The sequence below is a fragment of the Aspergillus bombycis genome (genome assembly GCF_001792695.1).
Source record: "Aspergillus bombycis strain NRRL26010 chromosome Unknown contig00096, whole genome shotgun sequence".
In the NCBI taxonomy this organism is placed as follows: domain Eukaryota; kingdom Fungi; phylum Ascomycota; class Eurotiomycetes; order Eurotiales; family Aspergillaceae; genus Aspergillus; species Aspergillus bombycis.
In genome coordinates, this window is record NW_019170098.1 from 27,669 (window position 1) to 51,879 (window position 24,211).

The following is a 24,211-nucleotide window of genomic DNA, read 5'->3' on the forward strand; positions in this document are numbered from 1 at the left end:
AGCAACACGTTCAACCAACCCTAGCCGAGTAACTGAGTGTTTCCCCCATAAACACGTCCAGCCATAAATCCGGGGCTTCAAAACGGAGTAACGATCGTCCAATTTCTCCTCCCAATCGGATTAATCCCGGCCGTATTATCCCTCCTATCAGAAGCGGCGAATCCCAACCCTATACAACATCCGTTAATTTCAGCCTTCATTTCTCCGATACAGCTTGTCTTATGATGAGTGCTGCAAGGCTTCAATGCTCCCCACTTTACTTTCACCCGCTGGCGAGAAGATTGGCGGGAAGTAAATGAATGGGTTTATCCTAGTGGACTCGTTGACGGATGCAGGCTAGAGTATATCAGCCTGTTTACCAGAAATAAAACCTATATATTTGCCTATGGCCCCGTCCCTACCTCTGTCTGCACTTTAAGCCCGTGGTAGAGACCCCGATTCTGTAGCACCTACATCCTAGATAGCGCCATCACGAAACTGAACCCAGCCATTGATTGACCTCCTAAACACCCAACAAGAACACGAGCCATGAAGCTCACACAAGCAACCACCCTCCTCCTCTCCCTAGGCCTCAGCCTACCGGTAGAAGGCTTCTCCCTGTCCAGAACCAACGCAGTCGGGCCCAAACCACCATTCCGACCTCTTCCGGCCAGTTCACCCCGGAACAAGACCTGTCACGTCCACAGTAACGAAGACGGAACGGATGATGCACCATATATCCTCTCTGCCCTGAAGCAATGCAACAACGGCGGCAAGGTCGTCTTTGACGAAGACAAGGAGTACACGATTGGCACAGCCTTGGACATGACCTTCCTGAAGCATGTAGATCTGGGTATGTACATGGGCATCGCGACACCAAAACCACAAGAACACTGATCAGACGACCCCAGAAATCCTCGGCAAAATCACCTTCACCCCAGACACAGACTACTGGCAAGAGAACTCCTTCAAACACACTTTCCAGAACGCGACCACCTTCTTCAACCTCGGCGGCACAGACGTCAACGTCTATGGCGGCGGCGAACTCAACGGGAACGGCCAGGTCTGGTACGACCTGTACGCTGAGGATGCGCTCATCCTGCGGCCCATTCTCGTCGGCATTATCGGGCTGCACGGGGGCACGATCGGCCCTCTGAAGTTGCGGTATTCGCCGCAGTGGTATCAGCTCGTTGCGAATAGTTCGGATGTGCTGTTCGATGGGATTGATGTTTGGGGGTATAGTAGCAGTGAAAATGAGGCGAAGAATACGGATGGATGGTATGTTTCCTTTTTTCTTCTATTTTTTGGGTTATCTCTATTGGAGTTAATAGAGGTGCTGATGATGGAGAAGGGATACGTATCGGTCGAGTAATATCGTTATCCAGAACTCGGTCATCAACAACGGTGATGGTATGTTTTCTTTCTTCCTCCCCGCCGTCTTTGTGAATACACTAACCATAAGAAATTTGAAAGACTGTGTCTCCTTCAAACCAAACAGCACTGAGATCCTTGTTCAGAACCTCCACTGCAATGGTTCCCACGGTATCTCCGTGGGCTCACTAGGCCAATACCAAGGCGAAGTCGACATCGTGCAGAACGTCCTCGTCTACAACATCTCCATGTATAATGCCTCTGTATGTCCCCGTACCAAACCCCATTAGTCCACCCGGCATTTCAATCCACTAACAGGGGGAAAAGGACATGGCCCGCATCAAGGTCTGGCCCGGTGTGTCCAGCGCAATGTCCGAAGATCTCCAGGGTGGAGGCGGCCTCGGCAGTGTCCAGAACATTACCTACGACCACATGTACATTGAGAACGTGGACTGGGCAATTGAGGTTACGCAGTGTTATGGACAGAAGAATCAGACGTTGTGTAACGAGCATCCGGTATGACTTTCTTTCGTATTCACCGGGGAGATGCTGCTTGGGATATCATATAGAAGGGATGGGTTTGGCTGACTTGGTTTGGAACAGAGCAACCTTACGATTAGCGATGTCTACTTCAATGATCTCACGGGTGTCACATCTGCAAAGAATGACCCTAACGTCGGAACGATTATTTGCTCGAGTCCTGATGTGAGTTTTGTTTCGTCGAGGAGGGTACATGGGATGCTAACGGTTTAGGTTTGCTCTGGTATTCATGCCACGAATATCGATGTCAAGAGTCCTAAGGGGAACAGTGATTTTATTTGTACCAATGTGAGTTGCTCTTACTGTGTGTACTGAGATTGCATGGGCTGATATTGTATAGGTTGATGAGGAGTTCTTGGATGTTGAATGTGCTTCGTCCAGCTAATTAGATGTGTGTGTTGGTTACTGAGAGGAACAAAGTTTGTGCAACGATTTGGAATCGCAAATCCACCCCCGAATCTATGATGTGGTATTCAAAATGTCCCTCTAAAACCAAGTATATGTACTCGTAACGCCTGAATGCTCTAGTGTATCGTACAATCATGCACCCATTCCGTCGTGTATACAGCGAGCGCCTGTCCAAGAAAGAACAAACGAGAAAAAGAAAAGAAGAATTGAATGAGTCGTTGTAACGCGACTCAGTCATAAAGCGTCATTCGTTGTCATCCTTCAGCAGAACTTTGAGTTGCTCCAGCTTGTCCTCACACTTCACTTCCATGCGCATCACCACGTCCACACTCTCTTTCTTGGTGATCAGGAGCTGTGACACAAGCCAGAAATGGTAGCCGTTCTTGTAGAAGCCCATGGAGGCCCAGTCATGGCTGGACGTTGCGCTGCGCAGCCTGGTCCAGTGATCGTGCCACCGAGAGAGTGCTATGCGTATGGAATCGAGTGTAGAGTCCTCTGGTATCGCCGAACGATAATTATGGGCCCGAGAGCCGTGCATCTGCTGGGAGTGTGGGACACGTGCTTTCGACACTGTAGTAGCGAGAAGTGTCATGTGCGTGTTTATGAAAGCGTAAAGCACTGTTTCCCGTCAGATAGAGGTGACGTACACGAGAGCATTTACTTACAGTGAATCAACATGAACGTGTCCAGGATAGTGAGTTTGGCGAGGGTTTCTGCAACGGTAGAGCCGGACGTGGAAGGTGATGAGGCCCGGCTGCTTTCTTCTTCAAATAACATTTGGAAAGCTTCGGATAGAGTTATATCCCGGGATAGTTCGAAGTTGGGTTCCTGGAATGGATGCGCCGATTCAAATACGGACTCCACACAAGGCAGCGCGCACTCCATTTCGTTATGAGACAAACGGCATGGGTAGTTCGAATAGAACGAGAATGCGCAGTCCAGCAGTGAGATTAAGTTGATGGCGCTGTCAAGTGGTTAGTGATATTGGGGGTTCAAAGAATGGTAGCTCAACGTACCGTATACGACACTCCCTCTGAATCCATAAATACTCATGAAGACGCTCCTCGGATCCATGCTGAAACGCGGGTAGACCCATTCTGCGCGCAACCTGCCCTAGTCAGCCCCTACGAACAACTCCGCTGCTTTGCACCAACCTTACCTTGATGACTTCGCTAAACCGATTTTCCATTGCTCGATTCCGTGACGTACGGCTTCCTGACCAGTACTGACATATCACCATGAGGAATGCAGCCTGTAGATTCTGGAATTGAACCCAGCAATTAGGATCGTCATCAGCATTTCGGACCCCATAATATGTCGAACTGATCTCATTTTCGCTCGAGAAAATTCCGCTGGAGAAGACAAACAGTTCCGCAAAGTCGACTAATCGCTGCGCGGCGTCCAGCTCTCTCTTATCCTCAGTATACTTGGCACCCATGAAGCAAACCGACGTGAGAAGCGATAGCGACACAGTCCTCGGGTCAAACGTTGGAACATGGATCATTGGACAATTGGGTTGCCAGTACTTGAAGTACAGTGCCATATATTTCCGCATGCGTGTAGGTGCCAGTAGGAAGTTCAGCATTTCCGAAATCTCCTCCTGCGTTTTAGCATCGAGATGAAGGGACCAAACTTTCGTCAAAATCGCCTGTATCATGGCGGTTGCAAACGGAGCTTCATGCTCGTAAGCGGGCTGCTGTTCGGTCAATCTGAGATCAGAATCTTGCGTAGAGGGTGCCATGGACTGATACGCCATCCCGCTTGTGTATGGATCATTTGTCGACCTATGGGGATCTCCGAACGGGCCATTAAAAAAATCAAGAAACGTGTCGTGGAAGAAAGATAGAGCCACCGGGTCTGACTCAATGTATGTTGGAGCGTATTCCAGATAACTTTCCTTGGTCGAGTATTCTAGGATGGAGCTGTCGGCTTCCTCAAAGCTCTTTGGGCTCTTATAATCGTTGAGCCTACGGGGTCGGTCATTGCTGGGAGGGAGGTTCCAGTGTTCCGTGAAAGTGTCTGTGCCTCCATTGAGGAGGAATTTGATCGATCCCCGATCTGACGACGGTTCTTGGTCGTTGTTCTTGGAAGATACCGAGCCTATTCAGCCATTAGTAGGTAGTCCGGAAAACAGAGGCCTATAAGTGGTGCTTATACCTCCCGTTTCGTGGTCTTTCACTTGGTTGCGCTCGTTATTGCAATGGAGATTTCTTTTCTGACAAGAGCTGCAAGGCCGTAGGCCATCGCATCGCAGTTTCATCGACGTACACTATATGCGTAGGCCGTTAGGAGCTATGCCTTGTGGGTGAATAAGGCAACAATTAGGATGGACTTGCCGATTGGCATGCATGACGCCTTCTGCCTCTTTGTCCAGTTTCGGGAATCTTTCGGTCTCCTCGTTGAGCGCAGTCCGCGTAGTGGTCCCGTAGATTATCACTGAATGAAAGTATCATCAATTGATTGTTGCGACCGTCTGGTAGCTAAAAGGGGATCCGCTCTAAAGGGGATAACAAAAGTGAAAACAAAAAAAGAAAGGAAAAAGGGAAAAAAAAGAAAAGTAAAAAAAAGAATGTAGACAGATAAGAGAGTAATTACAAACCATCGAGCGAATGATTCATTGCAAAAAACGCATGAGTATGGCTTTACTCCGGAATCTGCAAGTCAATTAATTCACCAGTTAGTTATGACCGGGGAGGTCCATCCGCGGCCACAGCGGCGTCGCCGAGACCGGGGCAAGACAAAGGCGCAGACGAACATACGGCGCAGATGGTGGCGCTTAAGATGGTCAATGCGGGTGAAACCTCGCTGACAGATGGTACAGCAGAAATGCTTGCTTGCAGAGGATTTCATGGCGAGAATTTGGTGTGCATCGGGGAGAAGAAATCCTGGGGTAAAACGGAGAGGGGGGTCGAGGAAGAGAATGCGATGGGGGCCTTTCTGGGGGGGAGGCGAAGTGGAAATCCAGTGGGGAATTAATTCAAATGGGGGCAATGAGATGATTTCTTTGAAAGACCGGGAACAAGAAGATGATCCAAAAGATTAGTTGTTGAGGGAACCATGGTCTCATGAAATCCATTATCAGAAACTGGGATTTCTAAATCATGGGAGAAAGGTGAGATTCTTATTGCATGAATTCTTACCATGAGTTACCTGAAACAGACGCTGCGCCTGTTCGACTACGTAATACACCGTTTCCTGCCGTAGCCAACTTTGCCGTCTCATTGGTTCACTTCGGTATTGTCGTTACCATCAGCGTTTGAGCTTTTCAATACCGTGACCTTACCAACGGCTCCTGAAAAGCCGTGAACGGGAAGCGTTTCGTCAATCCCACTACCGGTTTTCTAAGGAAGGGATCCACATTGATCTTCGCCAAGGGTATCCGGTTTATACCTTCTCTGGATACCTATACCGAGTCCATTATGGCACCTGCTATACTTAGCTATTATACCGAGTCTATAATATATCCATACTATTATGTGATGGGCTGATGGCAGGTGGCCACAGCGCAGACTATTGAGTTCTAAACACTAGATATGAAACAAAGCCTATAGCCACTTCGATACCCCTGAAGAGCAGAAAAAACAAGAACAACAGGCTTTAATGCGCAAAATCTATTTCACTGCGACAAATATCATACTCATAGCCGTAGATGATTCTATCAGGATCGACATCTGAAGAGGGACTGGATCCTTCGTCACTGATCGGCGTCGTTGACATGCGTTCATCACTCCCCCACTTGCACGGAGGCAACAGCATTCAATAACTGTTTCGGATAATCAATATGGTCGTCATCTAAGTAGTCGACGTTGATTGTTTTGTTCTTCTCATTCTCCGTCCATCCATCCCCGATCCATCCGTTGGGGTTATCGTTCACGTACTCATACGTGAATTCCTCCCACCGAGGGTGTGCGAACACTTTCAGCGAATGAAGGGAAGATCCTATACCTGGTTAGCATTTGAACGACTGAGTGATTTTGTTTAATAAGCATCTTATGCATAGCAAGGCACACTGACCAGGCCACAGAGCCGTCACCCTACCATCCTCGGCTCCCCCTTTGTACCAGCTGCTACACTTCTGCCCGAAGACTGTTCGCGTGAAGTATTGATCGCAATATCGCGTGAACCGACCAACCGCCTCTTTCTTTACCATCATTGTCCGTATATTGTCTCTTTGCATCTTCTGGACACAAAAGGTGAAATAATCTATTGCCTTCTCAATTAGTAGCAAGAGGTTGCCATCGCCGAGTGCTGAATTGGGACCTAGACTGATGAAGTAGTTGGGGAACCCATCAACCATCATCGAGAGATATGTCTCTGGAGTGTCTTGCCAGCGGTCTGCGAGGGATAATCCTCCCCGTCCGATAACTGGGAATCGTGGTGCCCACGTGGTGTCGAACCCGGTGGCACAAACAATAACGTCAGTGGGATGATGTGTTCCGTCGGCTGTGATGATCCCATCGGCATCCACTTGGACAATATTGCTGCTGATGATGCTCACATTGTCTTCCATCAAGGCTTCGAGGTAGCCAGGTCCGGGTGTTAAGCGGCGGCAAACAGGTGGGAAAGATGGCACCAAACCACTTAATAGCTCCGGTTTTCTCGATAGTCGCCGCTTCATGTTCTCCAGGAATACCTCCCTGGCCCCAACTTGCTCCGGTGTACCTAGAATAGTGATGCCATGGACAGATTGCAATTCGAGTTCAATCTCTGCGTATCAGGTTACAAAAGATTCTCAGCAGATATGACTTGCGGCTATCTTACCTTTGCGAAATTGTTGGTATGCTTGGTGATCCTTCTTGAATGTCTTGATCTCTTCCGGAGTGAACGAGACTATCGGAAACCGTTAGTAAGCTACAAAACTAACGGGAAGGAAATACGTACAGTTCTCTATTTCGACCCCCCGTTTATCGATCTCCTCTCGAGCAAACGTGGGCGCGATCCATGTCCGGCCTCTTACATAATGGTCAAGATGTGCCACTTTCGGTAACATTGCAGGGACAATCTGGATCCCACTAGAACCGTTCCCGATCACCGCGACCTTCTTACCCTGTATATCAGCTTGTTAGTTATGGTTCGAGGCAAACTTTAGTTGAAATTTATCTCACGCTATAATCATAGCTCTCGTCCCAAGCAGCACTGTGTAAAAGCTTTCCTTTGAAGTCATGGAGGCCAGGAATATTGGGCCATTTCCAATTGTTCAGAGCCCCCGTGGCTGAGATAAGTACATCACACTGGTCTGAAAATGTTGAGCCGCTGTCGGTGTCTTGAACCTTTATAAGAAAAAAGTAAGTTACCATAATTTGGGAGTAAGGAGAAGATGATGGTTCATATCTACCTGTAACTGCCACTTGCTCTTTTGTTCATCCCACACCGCTCCGCTGACTTGATGTTTGAGCTTGATATACTCCATGCAGCCAAATTTGCGGGCCACCTGTTTCCAATACTGATGGATCTCTGGGGATGAAGCATAGAATGTTGACCACTCCTTATTAGGTTCAAATGTAGCTTGGTAGGTGTGGGCGGGGATATCTATTAAACACAATATAATATGTATTAGATAAGGACCACTCATAGCACAATATATGGCTAGATATAGAGAGCTTTAGACGTACCGCATGCACAGCCCGGGTATCTGTTTTCATACCATGTCCCTCCGATGTCCGCGTTCTTCTCATAGACACAGAGGTCCACATTAGGGATTCGTTGTCTGAATCGGATGGAGGAGATGATCCCAGAAATGCCCGATCCAATGACGACTACCCTTAGAGGACGACCCTCATCAATTGAGCGCGGTTCAACAAAGTCTCTGCTAGGTGATTGAGACTTTTTGTGAGTAGTCTCGATACCAGCAGCTTGGGCCAGCAGGCGTAACATAGTTGAGGTTTCCGCTCAAGGGTATATTCAGACAGTGAAAACAACGAAGGGATATATGTCAAGTCTGACGTGCAGAAGAACAGTGTGGGCAGGCTTGAGACTTGCTTCGAGCGTTGCGAACACTTTTTTAACGCGCAAGTCAGAAATGTCGTATGTGCGTTATGGCCGGCTTTTATAGACGCTTTGGGCCAGCAGCCACTGCAGTACTTATAGCCATTCAGAGAACACAAATGCCTCCCATATACCCACCAACTGCCAGTGGTATCCCACAAACGGAGCTCGATTGCCGATCTCCTCCCCGTGTCCCCCAAATTCCCCCCGAGCATGCCTGGCTTCGGGGAGAACAACAACTGGTTATTCATCATAAGGGTTCATTTTCCGGGTATAACTGGCAATTTTCCTATAGTAAGCCTTGCGAGCAAAGCTTCGTACAGTAACCTCGGTTACGAGTGTGTATATCTTTTCTGCCATACGCACGTTGCCAGCAGCTAAAGAGTCAAATAGGTAGAGAAGGAATATGCTTTGCTAAACTAAGTCTAAGGCGTAGGCACTTAGAAACAAGGAATGCTGCATGGTCGTAGCGAACTTTCCCTAGCAAGCAGTTCTTAGGGCTCGGAGCAGAGACACCATGTCTAGTGACCCTTAATACGTTTTGTTATAGATACTGCCAACTCATCACATCTTGTAGTACATCTTGTACACGGCTATCCCTGGGTGACTGCGCGAACAGCAAACATTGACATCACATATAATCAATGCGCTTGTCTTCGCACAGTAAGTCTCACAAGCAAACAAATTTCTGTTCTATTCCCACAACCCAAGGCACAGTAAAAGAAAGCCAGTGGGTACGCCACCCCAGGTCTCGGGAATCCCCCGTGGCTAAGACAAATTGCGGGGGTGGAAGCTTGATGTGTTCTCCTCCCCGAGATTATATTATGATCGTATACTGTCAAGCCGAAGGAGCCGGGGCAGTTGATCGATCGAATATGGGTCACTTCAATTGGTTGAACAGTGCTATGATGTTATTGCTGGGGTTGGCGAATTGTATGTGCTTGCATTAATCCGTAAATCCGTACAGCACCGAACGGAAGTGAAGTGTATGCAGTGTAGAAAATTAGAAGTCGGTACAGACTCCATCCATGGAGGAAGTGCGGAATTACGGCGCTTATGGAGGAGTATGGACAGCATGTCTCATTGGAGAAGAGATCCCTGTCCAACTGTCGTGAGAAGTTTAAACTTTATTGGCACCGGAGAACCCCCGGCAGGTCACCATGTAGCGTTTCAGCACGGCATTTCTGCGTATTGTACTAGTACTGTCATGCCCACTTTCCGTATTCTACTGTTATAGACCTCTCCTGAGCCATGTATTTACGTGCCCGCCTGACGGACTACAAGCCACTATGGTTTCCTCGGCTAAATCGTTGACGCAAGCCCAGATCCTTCCAGTACGATGTACTACTCATGTACATCCACGCATGCTTTCTTTTGGTCTAATGTTTCCTGCGGTAAGCCAATTGCGTCGTGGTCAAACCCCCTGATTCCACAGTGCTACATAAAATTCTTGACTACGTACGAAATGACGATCAGGGCATTGGTGATGTTCAAGTAATCAACAGTCAGCGCAACCTCCCCGCCGAAAACTGGGGAAAGTATGGGCCAAAGCCAATCACGAGGCCGGGGTTCACGACTGGTTGTCTGGTACACTTTTTAATAATCGAGACACGAGAGCAACGCATCCCTCGCGTTTCTGAGCCCCACTCACGATCATTGGGGATGTTTTCCCGTTTGGGCGATGTCGAGACCTCGAATCATTATATTTCTACTACCTTTCCAGCTTGAGACAATAGATAAATTTTGAGTCTCCGCGCTCGTCCTCATACATCCATTAATCCCTTAACCGGTCACGATTCGAATCACGTTTCAACATCCCAATTGATCCTCTCTGATGCCTGTGTTCACCGAGTACTCGGCGGCGTCGCGGGAACTGCGTGTGCTTCCCTCGTTTGCCCCTCCATTGCCCCGCCTCTCGTCACCCTTTACTCGTGTCGACCAAACAGAAAAGTATGAAGTGGTTATTGTTGGCGCTGGTCCGGCGGGACTCATGTTGAACTTGCTTCTGGCACGATATGGACTAAGCGACGACTCGTTGCTTTGTGTTGATGCGAAGCCCGGAACTCTCAAATCAGGTCAAGCCGACGGTCTGCAACCTCGCACGTTGGAGGTGTTGAAGTCCCTCGGAGTCGCAGACGAGATCCTTAACGACGGGTGCCACATGGAAGAGGTGGCATTTTGGAACCCTTCCGCGAACAAGGACGAGATAATCGAAAGAACATCGATAGTTCCCGATGTTGCTGTTCCGGCGCGGTACCAGCATGAAGTGACTATTCACCAAGGTCGAATTGAACGGATTCTAGAGACGGATTTACTGCGGTATTCGAAGCGTGGTGTCCAGCGCAATACTAAACTTCTTGATGCCAGGATTGATGAAGCTGGAAATCCTGAATTCCCTGTTGTTGTTGACCTAGAAACGGATGGGCAGCGTAGAACCGTGCGCGCGAAGCATCTGGTTGGTGCCGATGGGGCGCATTCGATGGTTCGTCGGTGCATGGGACTGCAGCTTGTGGGCGAGTCGTTAGACCACATCTGGGGTGTGGTCGATCTGGTCGTGGATACAGATTTTCCGGACATCAGGAGACGGTGCGCCATTCATTCGCCAGCGGGCTCGGTGATGGTCATTCCGCGTGAGCGTATCGCTACTGGTGAATTTTTGACTCGTCTTTATGTTCAGGTGCCCGAGGAAGCTACGCCGGACCTGGACCAGGTTCCCGTCAATGAGACTATCACTGCAAAGGCTGATGCTCGGGCTCGGAGAAGCAAGGTTACCTTAGAAAGCATCTTCCAATATGCAGAAGACGCGTTCAAGCCATATTATATTCGACCGAAAGAGAACGGGGCCGTGGACTGGTGGGCCGCGTACCAGATCGGCCAGCGAGTATCGGATAACTTTACGGTCAAAGACTCCAAGGGAGTTAACCGGATATTCATTGTAGGAGACGGTAGGGCGCAAGAATACCGATAAACTTTGGGGTACACCTGGCTGACAGATTTCTTTTCAAAACGACAGCGTGCCATACTCACAGTCCCAAGGTACGTGGCAATACTCTTTTATCTATCTAACGTTACTAATTTTGCTTTCACACAGGCTGGACAAGGAATGAATGTTTCCATGATGGACTCATACAACCTGGCGTGGAAACTGGCCTATTCCATCAATGGTCTTACCCCAGATTCTGCGTTACCCGGGAAGCCTGATTCCCTCTTAGACACGTATCATGTAGAACGCCACACCATCGCACAGGAACTCATTGAATTCGACCGTGCGTTTTCATCCATGTTCTCAGGCAAGATAGGGTCTAGAGAGGATGGCGTGGAAGGTCTAACCCACGACCAATTCCTTGAGGTCTTCAGCACTGGAAACGGGTTTACCAGTGGCTGTGGCATTGAATACCCGGAAAACTTGATCGTGGAGAAGGAACTAGGACAGGATATCAAGAACCCAGTCATTGGCACAGACTACCTCTCCGGAATTCTACGTCCGGGAAGGAGACTGTTGGATGTACGGCTTAAAAGACATGCCGATGGGAACCGGCGTCATCTGCAAGATGGTACGTCAATAGCTTACAAAAAGTTCAGATCTGGGTTGCTTGGCCATATACCTGGTTCAGGAGTCTAACCATGCACTGCAGATTTCCTCTCGACCGGACGATTTCGTATTCTATGCCTTACCTCATCAGACTTGCTAGATCCCCAGGGGATGTCTGCTAAGACGTTGACTACCCTTGGAACCTCTGTTATCCAACACTTCCCAGCCTCCACACTTGAGCAGGTGGTTATCCACCCTCGCCTTAACAAGACCTTCACATGGCGCAATGTGCCTCAGGAGCTTAAGAAACACTCCGAGATGCGGTTCCACAGCGGCTATGACATCGACGACGTCTATAAGATCTATGGTGTGGACCCAGCCCAGGGAGCCTTAGCCGTGATTCGGCCTGATGGATATGTTGGGACAATTGCAGCGTTAAACGATGTAAACCGGATCGAGAGGTACTTGGCAGGATGCTTGAGAAAGATTTAGATGTAGAGTGTGATATACTATAAAATTTGCTATGCCGACTGGAATCGAGACAATTTAGATGAGGGCACAACAGTCCGCCACTAATAGCTGCCTATCTTATGTTCAACTAGTATGTCTACGTGGCGGTGACTGACTGACAAGATAAGAAAACAGATAATCGCTAGGCATGACAACTCAGCCTGAGACAGACCCGCACCCTCATCTTAACTAACGTTTTATGGAACAGGGGATCCAACCGTCAACTAACAGCGGTCAGTTCACGGGGAGCGAGCTCTGGGCCTTCCAAACTGTCGTGTCCAATGCCAGATGAGTCACGGGGATCGTCACCAGACCCATGATTCTTGCAGATGATGATAATGAGCTGATTCGCTTACCTCTCCGACATGACAGGATTTCAAAATGGAACCCGTACTGTTCAAGAATTGTTGAAATCAGGGCTTCCTCATTATCGGGAGTCGGGGTTCGGAATTAATATGATTGGCTCAATGCAGGTCACCTTGAGACAGTGATGCGTCACGTGCCATCAAGTTGCCGAAGATCCGATTCTAGATGAATGAAGTTGGATAACTTGGAATCTCCTCAACTGCAATAGACGGGCCAAGCCGCGCTGCTCCACAATTATCGTCGGGTGTCGGGGTGCCGTCCATAAATAATCAGTGTCAAGCTTTCCTCCTAGCCCAATCATGGCTCTCAGAATTGCAAAATCTAACAAAAGACGCTCCACTGTCGGTGTTAACGCTTGCAAAATCCGTCACTATGATGGATTATCCTAGGGTTATGCTGTACAACGCTTCGTTGGATGCTTTTATTGGTGGTTCGTTGGCAGGGTCAATATGACTCGGGATATATCGTGTGGTTCCCGTCTCATGTTTTATTTCTTCCGTTCTGGTTTCTCGTGAATCAAAAACTTCTCCTTGGCTTTCCTGGATATATTGCTGGCTATGGCTGGTAGTCATAGGATGTTGGGTACTGGACCTACCAGATCACAGTCTTCGACGTCCTCTACTCTCAACTCTGAGTCGCATCTATCAGCCACTGAACCGCGCCGTCCAGGTACTGCACGTTCAACGGGGAGATCTAGCCCAGGAACTATACAGAATGTCTCTCATATTGGTGGAATTGATGCCGGACAAAATCCCGACAATCAATTTGTACTCCACAGTAGTTATGCAACTGAACATGGTGTAGCGGTCCTCCAGGACGGCGCATCAAAAAGTGAAAAGAATGGAAACGAGCATGGTCTTGAAACTCTGAGAGACCCCAAGGAGCGGGTGATTGACTTGGAAAAGGGTGCTCAGCCTGCATCTAGCATTGGGAAGTCAAACAGTCCACAGCAGGACTCCAAACTAGTGAGTCTCTACGAGCTCATCTGCTTACCATAGCCAGTTACTGATAACGTAGGTTACATGGTCTGGTCCTGACGACCCTGACAACCCTAAGAATTGGCCAACGAAGAAGAAATGGGGAGCTGTTTTGATCGTATCCTGTTTTACGTTTATCTCCCCGGTAATGTCGTCCATGGTTGCACCTGCATTACAAACCATGAAATCCGACTTCAATATTGAAGATGAAGTGACCTCCCAACTCATGCTGTCCATTTTCGTCCTGGCTTATGCATTTGGCCCGCTATTCCTTGGGCCCTTATCCGAGATCTACGGCAGAGTCATTGTTTTACAGCTTGCGAATCTATTTTTCCTTATTTTCAACATCGCCTGTGGCGTATCTCGAACTACGGCGCAGATGATCGTCTTTCGGTTTCTGGCTGGTCTAGGCGGCAGTGCCCCTTTAGCGGTAAGTGCTGCAGATCATTGCGTATATATTGAGTCACGATCTAACAGTACTTAGATAGGTGGTGGTGTCCTTTCTGACTGCTTCCTACCGGAGGAACGCGGTAAAAGTATTGCTATCTATAGCTTAGCACCTCTCCTCGGCCCAGCTGTTGGTCCGATTGCTGGCGGCTTCATCGCAGAAAGAACAACATGGAGATGGGTATTCTACGCCACATCCATCGCTGATGGGGTCATCCAAGTCATGGGCCTTTTCTTCTTGCGCGAGACATATGCCCCCAAGATCCTCAGGACACGAGCGAAAAATCTCCGCAAAGACACAGGAGACACCTCCTATGAGACCGAAGCTGAGCGACAGAACAAGACTTTACCTGAGGTTCTAAGCACAGCGCTTGTTCGCCCGTTTCGCCTTCTCGCAACACAGCCCATCGTCCAAGCCCTTGCAATATACATGGCCTACGTGTACGGTATCTTATATTTGATGTCATCAACATTTCCGGCCCTATGGACCAGCCCAGAGTACTATAATGAGTCCACAGGCATTGGTGGTCTAAACTACATATCTCTTGGGATAGGGTATTGCCTGGGCTCCCAGATATGCGCACGGCTCAATGACCTCGTGTACCGCCGTCTCAAGGCCCGCAACAGTGGTACAGGAAAGCCGGAATTTCGTACTCCGCTATTATCCATTGCCGCCATCCTCAACCCGGTTGGCCTTTTCATCTACGGATGGACCGCGCAAACCCGCTGTCACTGGATTGCCCCAAACATCGGTGCTATGCTCCTGGCTATGGGCAACATAGTTGCCATGCAATGTATCCAGACCTACATTGTCGATGCCTACACACGGTTCGCGGCTAGTGCGATGGCCGCTGGTTCATTCTTGCGTTCCATTGCAGGATTTGGGTTTCCACTTTTCGCGCCATACATGTACCAGGCGTTGCATTATGGGTGGGGAAATAGTTTGTTGGCTTTCATCTCGATCGCCATTGGTATCCCAGCGCCGATCTTTTTGTGGAAATATGGAGAGACGATGAGGAAGATGAGCACCTATGCTGCGGGTTAATATCTTTAGTATTTAGATAAGTAATGCATAATGTATGTACATACTCGAGGTACTTGCTTTTTTTATTTGCCATCCTGTTAGTAATATGCAAGCAAGATATGATTATGTGAGATTCTTTGCTTATCTTTGGGGAGCTTTGTATTAGCTCATATCCATCTGGAAGGGCTTCACCTTCCTGTCTTGATATAATCGGTTTGCTTGGTTTGACCATCTGTCCCCATGTGACTTGGTCTTTCCAAGTCCGCTTTTATACAAGCCCCTCAATCGTCTCAAGCCTTACCCCTGAGTATTTATCAATGAAGTTGCTCACACTATCCAGCACGATTACTGAGTGATCACTTTCATACATTAGCTTTTTCTTCATTTCGTACCACCAGCGATTATAGCAGAGGGTGCCCAAACCCCCTAAGAAATCGATGTACGGAAAATCATCGCATCTACGGCAGCGCTGCCTGTATTCCAGACGTTCTCTAGGGGGGTTTCAACCTTGCTATTGCAAGTGCAATCCACTCTGCGGATGATCCCATAGCTCCTGGTTCAGGCATAGCACTTCTCGACGAGCATCTATCTCATATATCTATCAATTAAGCTCGGTATAGTTCCATAATTTCTTTCATATCATCCGGTATGAAAATTGCATAATGAATACTAAAAAGGTGGCAACTCCATTGACGAGGATTACCACATTGATTGTTTCAAAAATGTACTATCGAGAAGCGAATACTAAATATTTCGATCTAAAATAGATCCAAATATCCAGAACATAGAAGAAAAAGAAGCACACCGATTGAACCAATAGATCCAATCACCCGTATCTTACAAACCTCCTCTAAGCAGAGGCACTAGCCGAAGGCACAGCACCAGAAGGAGCTCCAGAACCACTAGGAGGAGCACCGCCACCACCACCCATACCAGAGTTCTCGTTCTCAACACCACCATCCTCAGTCAAGTACGCGGCAGGGGTAACAGAGCTGCTCTCAGAGGCATCAATACCAACTGAGATCCAGCCAAAGACACCCTCCGAGACATCGTCACCGAGGAAAACGTACTCGACGAAGGGGTCGATGGTGTCGGCCTCCTCGGCGAGAATGGAGTCGTCAGCGTTGGTGGTCAGTTCCTGGGTGTTGGTGGAGTAAGGGGCGGTCTCTTCGACGACGGAGATGAGGTCCTGGTCGAAGAAGATCTGGCCCACGTGCGAGGTCTTGGTGTTGTACAGGCCGGTGATGGTTCCGTTGGGCAGGACGGAGGTCTCGTTGGCCGGGTGGGTGAGCACTATTTCCCCCTTTTGTTCAGTAATCTTATATAATAGCAGAATGGGGAAACGAGGGTAGACAGTAAGTGAGGAAGTACGTACCGTGGATGTGAGTAGCACGGCTGGTATAGTGACCAGGGAAGATAGTCTGGAACTGGACGATACCGTCTTCGTTAGTCTTTTGGAGACCGCGGAGGAACGTTGCGTCGAGGTTAGTTTCGTCGCTGCTGTCGCCGTTTCCACTGGCGGCCACGCCCGAGTAGACACCCTTTGTTTTTCTTTGTCAGTGCCCCGTTCTTTTTAGAGTAGTGGTGGTTAGAGGGTACTTACGGTGGCGTTGCAGTGCCAGAAGTCCAGGTAGACCTGGGGAACGGGCTCACAGGTGTTGGTGTCGATCAGCTGGATGTCCAGGCAGAGGGGGACACCTTCCTGGTCCTCAATGATGTTGTTGCGGATCAGCTCGCCGGAGACGTCTGCTTGTGTTAGATGGTGTTGATTGGGGACAGAGGTAATGACGTACAGTAAGGTCCCTGGGTGACATCCGGGGCGAGGATGCAGGTGGCCTCGGAGGCGAAGAGGACCTCGGGGTCCGTGGAGAGGTTGACATCCTGGGTGGAGTGGTGGGTGGTGTTGAGGATGGTGTCGAGGTCTCTAGCCTTGAGGAAGTGGGAGCCTGGTCCGAAACAGTCAGTATACGATGCTGATGCATGGAGTTGGAGGCCATACGGGACTGCAGGCCCATACTGCGGCGCAGGTTCTTGACGGCCTGCTCACGACGGGCGATGTTGCGCTGCTCCTGTCCGCGAGCACGCAGCTTGGTAGCACATTGGTCCAGGCTGCGAGAGCGGAGAGGGGCGTTCTTCAGGAAAGCGGCGCGCTCAGCGGCCTCGGCCTTGACGTCGTGGCCCGGATGGGCAGAGACGACGCTGGCAAGGCCAGCCAGGCCAGCGACGAGGGTAGAAGCGAGTTGAACCATGATTGAAAATTGGTATTGTTACACGATGGGTGGTGGAGAGGATGGGAGGAGAGAATGTCTTGATGATGTGCTAGAAACTCTCGAGTGCAATGCTGGCTTTATACCCCGTCAACCTTGGTAGCATCCATATCAAACACAAGGAGTGCCGCGGCTTCTAGCTGACGCAATACCCATAGTGCACCCTGTCTAGACCGTCGAATGGGGCGAGGAGCATTGTTCAGCACCCCCGGCCCGGGCAGGAGAGCATCCCAAAATACCGTGCTAGCGCCGGTTGAATGCAATAGACTACCGTCGAACCGACATAGCTTGTTTTAGGGCATCTTCAGCCCAGTCAGAAATGGGGCATGATCGACGTCGGCTGACGAGGCAACGTCCTCTCACCCATTGTTTAGGAATGATAAAATAACCCGACTAGACCGGGCACGGACGTGGCGAGTGGGGGGAATAGAATAGTTGCAACGCATAAGAAGGACTCCGCCGTGGCGTAATCTCAACATTATGCATCATGAATGCTAAATTGTCCGTGGATCAAGCTCACTCAACACAAACACCCGGTGGCTTGGCACTGCCAGAGTGATTAATAGCCTTAGGTTGATTGGTGGCTATTCCTCGGGCATGGCCGCGAAGCCTTGTCGATCCCTTATTCTCTATGTAATTGCGTATTCGAACTGGCTATGCCACAGGAGTCTGGTCTGTGTGCGTGCATCTTTAGCATCAGGCACAAGGTGTCTTGGCACAGCGGAGCTCTTCCGAATCAGCGGAAACGGTAATTAGTACCTGTCGACTGCCGACGCGTATGTCGATCTCTATCAGGAAATTAAGCTGCCCGTGTTGCCTTAACGGTGCAAATTGTCTCTGAAAATATCAGTTAAGCATTGGCTCTATTACTATATGCGGAAAGTGGCTGATGGGGAATGGAGCGAAAGGGCAAATCACGACACTCGAGCCAACCCTATCGCAGGATGACTAATCGGAGCTCAAAGACGGAAAACTCTGCACTCCAGATTCTTGTCGATCCATGGCTTGGCAGTCCTGGATATCTTGGCAGGGTATTGATTCGTGGACGGTTTTTCTTCTTTAATCTAGATGGATCATCCTCTACATGGATGGTAGGCAGATACATTTTGGCATTGTAGTGGACAAGCAACGGGAGGTAGTCATTACGCCGAGGCACATAACAGAGATATACACAGCCTCGTTGAGTAAATCTTTTCATTTCTAGCTAGGCAACGAGAGCACGAATTCTAAATAAAATCTCAGCCCGATTCATTATTCCTCAAGCTTTCTACCACTCCCGAGGCATCTGATTGGAACTGTATTGCTCCATATCCCCTTACCAGTTCTAATCAGATAGCCGCAATCCGGTCAGATACCTCTCTGATATAAAGGGTATAACTACCAAAGAAGGAGGGGCATTAGCTCTAACATGTTCCCCAGTGGACAAGGTGTCTACCACGCTCCAAGTCGACATACGTAAGTAAATTGTTTCGCAAGAAGATTGATATCCTCTGCGGACCATCGATGAATCAACCGTTCCGGTCACAAATACGGTATCGGAATGTATTGGGGCCCCTGCATCGGGAAACCCACACCCTGATCGATGCAGATTTGCTGGTGTTGAGTTGATCCATCAGTTACAACTTACTTACCGAGTCTTAGCGTGGCCCACGGAAGAAGCCCGAATTTTCCCTACGGAGTACACCCAAGCGCCGAATGGCTTGTCGTCTACAAGACCAACTACAAACATACAATGAACCACAGCGCACGGAGTTATAGTTTGTTTGAAGAAGTGAGTATCGATTAATGGTACATCTTCTCGGTTCTGCCAGGGCATTAAAACGACATGACACGTAAAATCATGGGTATGAGTTCATAGCCGATAACCAGTCAATTAAAAATGAGAAAGAAAAAAAAAAAAAGTAATTTGCAGAACACCTCCTCCCCGCCGAAATGGACCTCCTTCCCCACCCCCCGCTGAGCTCCATAGGAGTGGATTAGACTTCCCGATGGGCGACGTGGACTTTCTCGGCGATGTCCTTCTCGGTGAATCCCATGTCGGCTGCGAAGGTGGTCTGGGGCTTCCACTTGGCGGAGGTCCGCGGCGTGGTCTCCTCCATCATCTTGTCCACCTGCTCGAGGGTGAGTCCCTTGGTCTCCGGGATGAGGAAGTAGGTGTAGATGAAGGCACAGGTGCACAGGGAACCCCAGATGAAGAACACCTTGGACTTGAGATCGCCCTTGTCCTGGTCAACCATGTACGGGGTGATGACGGCGATGATCTATCTTGTTTGTTAGTGAAACCATCACTTATGCTACACAAACGCACACGGGGTTTGCTACTTACGCAGTTCCAGAGCCAGTTAGACGCGGTGGATAGAGCCACACCGCGGGAACGAATGGGCAGAGGGAAGATCTCGCCGATGACCACCCATGCGCCAGGACCCCAGGTGCTGGCGAAGAAGAAGATGTAAATGCAGATGAAGGAGATCTCGGCGCTGACAGCAGCGTTGTTGCCGCCCTTGTCGCCGACGACGGTACCGGTAATGGCGACGATGAACTGACAGATAACCATGCCAAGAGCACCCCACAAGAGCAAGGGGCGACGTCCGATCTTCTCCATGGTGTAGAACGAGACGGGAGTCGAGCAAACATTGACAATGGTGGTGATCATGCTAATCAGGAAGGGGTTCGAAATCGTTCCGAGCTATTTTCCAGTCAGCAAACCTAAGCTTCTTTTCACTGTGGTTCGGTGACACATACGGAGCTAAAGAATGTGGTGCCGAAGTAGAACACGAAGTTGACACCGGTCCATCTAAAAAGGGGGGATATGTTAGATATGTACTGCGGTAGTCCAGACGTCACAGAACTCTCTGGACCGTGTTGGATGGGATCAACTTACTGCTGCATCATCTGAAGAGAAGTACCCAGGACGGTCCGACGGAGGTTGCTGTTGGGGTGGAAGATACTTCCACGGAAGCAGTTCAGCCAGGTCGTGAAGTACCCACCCTGGGGCATCGCCTGCATCTCGTATTCATTGTTGGCAACGATCTCCGCCAGCTCCTGCTTGATAAACTCGGAATCCTCGGGCTGGCCACGGACACGAGCGAGAACATGCGACGCCTGCTCGATCTGGCCCTTTCTGACGAAATAACGGGGCGATTCCGGCAGGAGGAGCAAACCCCCACCGAGAATGAGAGCCCAGGCAATCTGGATGCCAATCGGAATGCGATAAGAACCGGAATCCGTGCGATTTTGGGTGGCATAGTCGACACAAGAAGCCAGCATCAGACCAATGGTGATGCAGAACTGGTAACCCGACACAATGGCACCGCGGACCTTGCGAGGAGCAATCTCGGACATGTACAGGATAATGATGGCCGACACGAAACCGACACCGAATCCGGCAACCAAACGGCCCACCACGAGAAGAGCGACGGTGGTTGACGCGGTTTGCAAAACGACACCAACGATGAAGATGGCACAACCGGAGACGATGGTGAGCCGACGTCCAAACCAGTCAGCCAGATCACCAGCAATCAAAGCACCGAAAAATGTTCCTGCCGACAAGATGGATGTGATCAGGGATTTTTTCCACGATGAGATAACGAAATGAGCCGAGTCGGTGGTGGCGGGATCCTATAGTTCGACCGGTATTAGTCACTTGTCCGAGCTACTCTGGGGGCGGTTGATATAGGAAACGGGACTAACCAAGCCTTCAAATTCCTGGATGAAATAACTCATGCCCATGACACCGTTAATGTAACCGGAATCATAACCGAAGAAGATACCGCCAAAGGCTGCAAAGGCACACATCATATAAGTCTTGAAGGTGACCGGCGCCTCCACTCGCATGGTATCGGCGAGGGCGTTTGGAGCTACAGCGTCACCCATGGTGATAGAGCTGTTGGGTTCGACCTAGCACAGGGCTCGCGGGTCTATGTGTGTCCACAAAAGAGAGGACGAGAAAGAGATGGACTGTCTAGCGAAGGACAGGAAAAAACCAGCAAGAGGGTGAATGAGAGACGGCAAATTGACCTCCAAAGGGAACCACACGACGCAGGGGAGAAATGAACCGAAGCGATGCAGGGGGATGGATGTGCTTTTATAACTCTGGCGGTGTTACAAGAGTTGAGAATCGGCATAAAGCCGGACCCGGGGAAATTCACCCACGGGGAAAGTCTGTCACTCGGCCCCAAGGATTTTTTTTTTTTTTTGTTGAACATGTTGATTTTTTCCTTGACTTTTTCCGACGTAATGGCATGGTGTTCCATGGGCCATGGAGCTAAGCAGAAATTTGCCATAGAAGAGAGCGTACAAGAGGGAAACGGTCCTGACCATGTTTACAACCATGCCTGATCGAGGTTGGCTCATCTTAAATCCTTAAGCAATGCACTGCAGTGGGAACCAATCAGGCGGTCGCAAGACCGATTTAGGTGACATTGGAAGGACAATGGGCTCGTGCATTGCATTACTTCCTGCTACGCTGGTATAGAACTTTAGCGAGTCCAGCGACGGTTGTCCAACCCCAGAGTGGGCGGGAAATCTGAGTAGCGGCACAAAAAGACAAGGTCCAGATCCCTGAAGCTGACATCGGCCCATGCGCGCGCAACTTTGCACCCTCTCAATCCGAGTCAAATCGTCGGCTAGGTCGCTGGATTTGGCAGAGTCCCTTGGGATCTGACCAAACAGAGGATCGGGTCCCAAGCCGGAGAGTCAGTCGGCTTCGAAGGACTCCAGTCATTGCAGGAGATGTCCGGCCGTATGACCGTTCCTGGTTGGCGAAATTGGGTCCTTTCTGGTACCATTGGCTGGACATGGACGGGGGTCGGAAATTTCAGCCTACCACGTGTGTAGACAACCTGGGGTTAAGCCCGTCGTCTAACCCAGATAGGTAGAGTGCTCTCCGGGAAACTGCTCTCGTGGGTGATTTATGGGGGTGGATATCTGGCAGCTAGAACACTAAACCACTACTGAACCACTAAACCACCTCCTTGTCGGCATCCATGTGGAGGATCGGCGGCAAAACATTTTTCTCTCACTTCATCCTCCCCCTCCCCCCTGAGGAACATCAGAAAACTCCCCCTTCCCCCGATATGAGGATTCGAATGGATCATATTCGAGAAACAACTCATCCACAAACATAGACTGAACTGAAACCTTGTCCGACGTGAGGCAAATGAGGCCCCCTGATCGAATGTAACCCCAGCGTCCAAGAGATGCTTGATTATTCGGCTCCTCTTTCCGAGAGAATGAGGTGAGCCGGACGCCACTACAACTTTACTTGCGGCTACGGTAGCAATGAACTGAAGTCGTGGACAAGGAAGACGGCCAGCCAAGAATTTCTGCGCTAAGGGAGATTGTGGCGTCCACCCGTTGTCGCCCATCACTTTGTGAGACAATAGACCGACGGTTTGGGGTCATGGGGCCCGAAGACTTTCAGCTCTCGACTCAACAACACGGTTTTACGAATACTCATGACCGTCACGAGTGTTCCTGGAGTTGCCACTCCAATATTTGCCTCTCCTTCTTTTCCTCCTTCTTCTTCTTCTTCTTCTCTCTCGTTTTCGCAACGACGATTGGAATGGGAAAAGAAATGTTTGCTGACATGGCGCCAACCGCCAAGGGCCTTGGCATGCATCCGGCCGCCCAAAATTTCTCTAGAGTCGGCCTCCCACTAAGCCAGAAAGCGCTTAGCAAACTCTGCACTTTTCTCCTTCTTGTCGTACACTTCTACTAAAAAAGAATTCACAACCATGGTCTCTTCTCTAACCGATTCTTTAGGGCCCGCTAGTCGGAGTCGCTACCAATCATGATGACGGAGACTGCCGAAGTTGAGCCTTGTCCGGGGGTTGTAACTTCCTACCGGTGGATATACCTAAACCTCGGCGGCTTGGGCATCATCCTTTTCCAAACGTGGTCATCATGCGGGGATTCCCAGTGTTGGACCGTGGCTCCAATCCGGTGAGTCTTTTGCGTTAGTGAACGGAAAGCATCTTCTCCCGGACTCTGGAAGGAAGGCGATTTGCTGAGGTTAACCGTTTCTGTATCCTGTCAACAAGAATGAAGTAGTGTCATCTCTTCATTTATTAGACTTTCCATGACATGCAGTGAACGGGGGTTTTCTCCCCGGCCCCGGAAATGTCGGGGGAGATAACTCTCTACCATTCGTCGGTTCGTCCGTGTCTATTCCTTTTTGTCTTGGGATAATCTCCGCTCGTAGGACATACTCTACCATCGAGTTCGTCCCGGCTACTTGGTACGTATTTGACCCATGTACATACCAGCATGTTCTTTTTGAACGGGTGTGGAGTCGACATATATTTAGCCTTGGTTACTAGCCCATCTTGTCTTTATTCGATGCATTGCTTCTGTCGCACAATTGCCGCTAGCTCACCCCGAGAGGCGTTGTTGGTGTTGAACAGGGGCCAACGTTGATTTCCGTTCTGCCTCGACGTGTTACTTATTTGAACAGGGATCTACAAATCAAGCTTAGTTGATAGGTCGATGGGTGGGTATCATCCGTCTTGTCTGTTGTCGTAACCGACCTGGTTACGAAGGGATGATCATGATCTCTTGGGAGTCGGTATAGGTCCAGTCATGCGACCCAGGGCTCTGGACATATCATATATAACGCAAAGCTTAAGCCCTGGGAATGGTACCCGCAGTGAGCTGTCTATTCTCTAATCGTGAAGTAATCCAACGTAACAATGCTCTCAGCCCCCTTTTTGAGGGGTACATCTATGAGATACTGCAAGGGATCAGTTTTGATATCCGGGGTGTTGATTTTACCATGCCATATAGGGACTAGTTTGGTCCGTGCCAC

At 49.5% G+C, this 24,211-nt stretch overlaps 7 protein-coding genes across 7 annotated transcripts; 3 read left to right on the forward strand and 4 right to left on the reverse strand.

Annotated features, from left to right (window-relative positions):
* Window positions 1-528: 528 nt before the first annotated feature.
* ABOM_008580 (putative extracellular exo-polygalacturonase) lies at window positions 529-2,275 on the forward strand (the record flags this gene model as incomplete). The annotated part of the gene is made up of 7 exons (XM_022535709.1): window positions 529-832; window positions 891-1,257; window positions 1,349-1,613; window positions 1,678-1,866; window positions 1,954-2,055; window positions 2,104-2,178; window positions 2,231-2,275. The coding sequence occupies 7 exons, from the start codon at window positions 529-531 to the stop codon at window positions 2,273-2,275; spliced, it is 1,347 nt and encodes a 448-aa protein (XP_022385807.1).
* A 267-nt stretch (window positions 2,276-2,542) lies between these two features.
* ABOM_008581 (C2H2 finger domain protein (Zms1)) lies at window positions 2,543-5,148 on the reverse strand (the record flags this gene model as incomplete). The annotated part of the gene is made up of 5 exons (XM_022535710.1): window positions 2,543-2,916; window positions 2,964-3,262; window positions 3,315-3,406; window positions 3,458-4,398; window positions 5,058-5,148. The coding sequence occupies 5 exons, from the start codon at window positions 5,146-5,148 to the stop codon at window positions 2,543-2,545; spliced, it is 1,797 nt and encodes a 598-aa protein (XP_022385808.1).
* Window positions 5,149-6,022: 874 nt separating this feature from the next.
* On the reverse strand, window positions 6,023-8,172 carry ABOM_008582 (flavin-containing monooxygenase; the record flags this gene model as incomplete). Its single annotated transcript, XM_022535711.1, has 7 exons — window positions 6,023-6,237; window positions 6,313-7,005; window positions 7,060-7,128; window positions 7,180-7,345; window positions 7,404-7,568; window positions 7,634-7,827; window positions 7,911-8,172. 7 exons carry the CDS (start codon window positions 8,170-8,172, stop codon window positions 6,023-6,025), a joined length of 1,764 nt encoding a protein of 587 aa, XP_022385805.1.
* A 1,945-nt stretch (window positions 8,173-10,117) lies between these two features.
* Window positions 10,118-12,307, forward strand: ABOM_008583 (putative phenol monooxygenase; the record flags this gene model as incomplete). The annotated part of the gene is made up of 4 exons (XM_022535712.1): window positions 10,118-11,228; window positions 11,297-11,319; window positions 11,375-11,837; window positions 11,919-12,307. The coding sequence occupies 4 exons, from the start codon at window positions 10,118-10,120 to the stop codon at window positions 12,305-12,307; spliced, it is 1,986 nt and encodes a 661-aa protein (XP_022385806.1).
* Window positions 12,308-13,248: 941 nt separating this feature from the next.
* ABOM_008584 (MFS transporter) lies at window positions 13,249-15,160 on the forward strand (the record flags this gene model as incomplete). Its single annotated transcript, XM_022535713.1, has 3 exons — window positions 13,249-13,656; window positions 13,709-14,098; window positions 14,153-15,160. 3 exons carry the CDS (start codon window positions 13,249-13,251, stop codon window positions 15,158-15,160), a joined length of 1,806 nt encoding a protein of 601 aa, XP_022385809.1.
* Window positions 15,161-15,989: 829 nt separating this feature from the next.
* Window positions 15,990-17,388, reverse strand: ABOM_008585 (intradiol ring-cleavage dioxygenase; the record flags this gene model as incomplete). Its single annotated transcript, XM_022535714.1, has 5 exons — window positions 15,990-16,432; window positions 16,515-16,680; window positions 16,743-16,885; window positions 16,933-17,085; window positions 17,139-17,388. The coding sequence occupies 5 exons, from the start codon at window positions 17,386-17,388 to the stop codon at window positions 15,990-15,992; spliced, it is 1,155 nt and encodes a 384-aa protein (XP_022385810.1).
* A 1,994-nt stretch (window positions 17,389-19,382) lies between these two features.
* On the reverse strand, window positions 19,383-21,279 carry ABOM_008586 (sugar porter family MFS transporter; the record flags this gene model as incomplete). Its single annotated transcript, XM_022535715.1, has 5 exons — window positions 19,383-19,667; window positions 19,733-20,092; window positions 20,149-20,200; window positions 20,288-21,024; window positions 21,097-21,279. 5 exons carry the CDS (start codon window positions 21,277-21,279, stop codon window positions 19,383-19,385), a joined length of 1,617 nt encoding a protein of 538 aa, XP_022385791.1.
* Window positions 21,280-24,211: the final 2,932 nt, after the last annotated feature.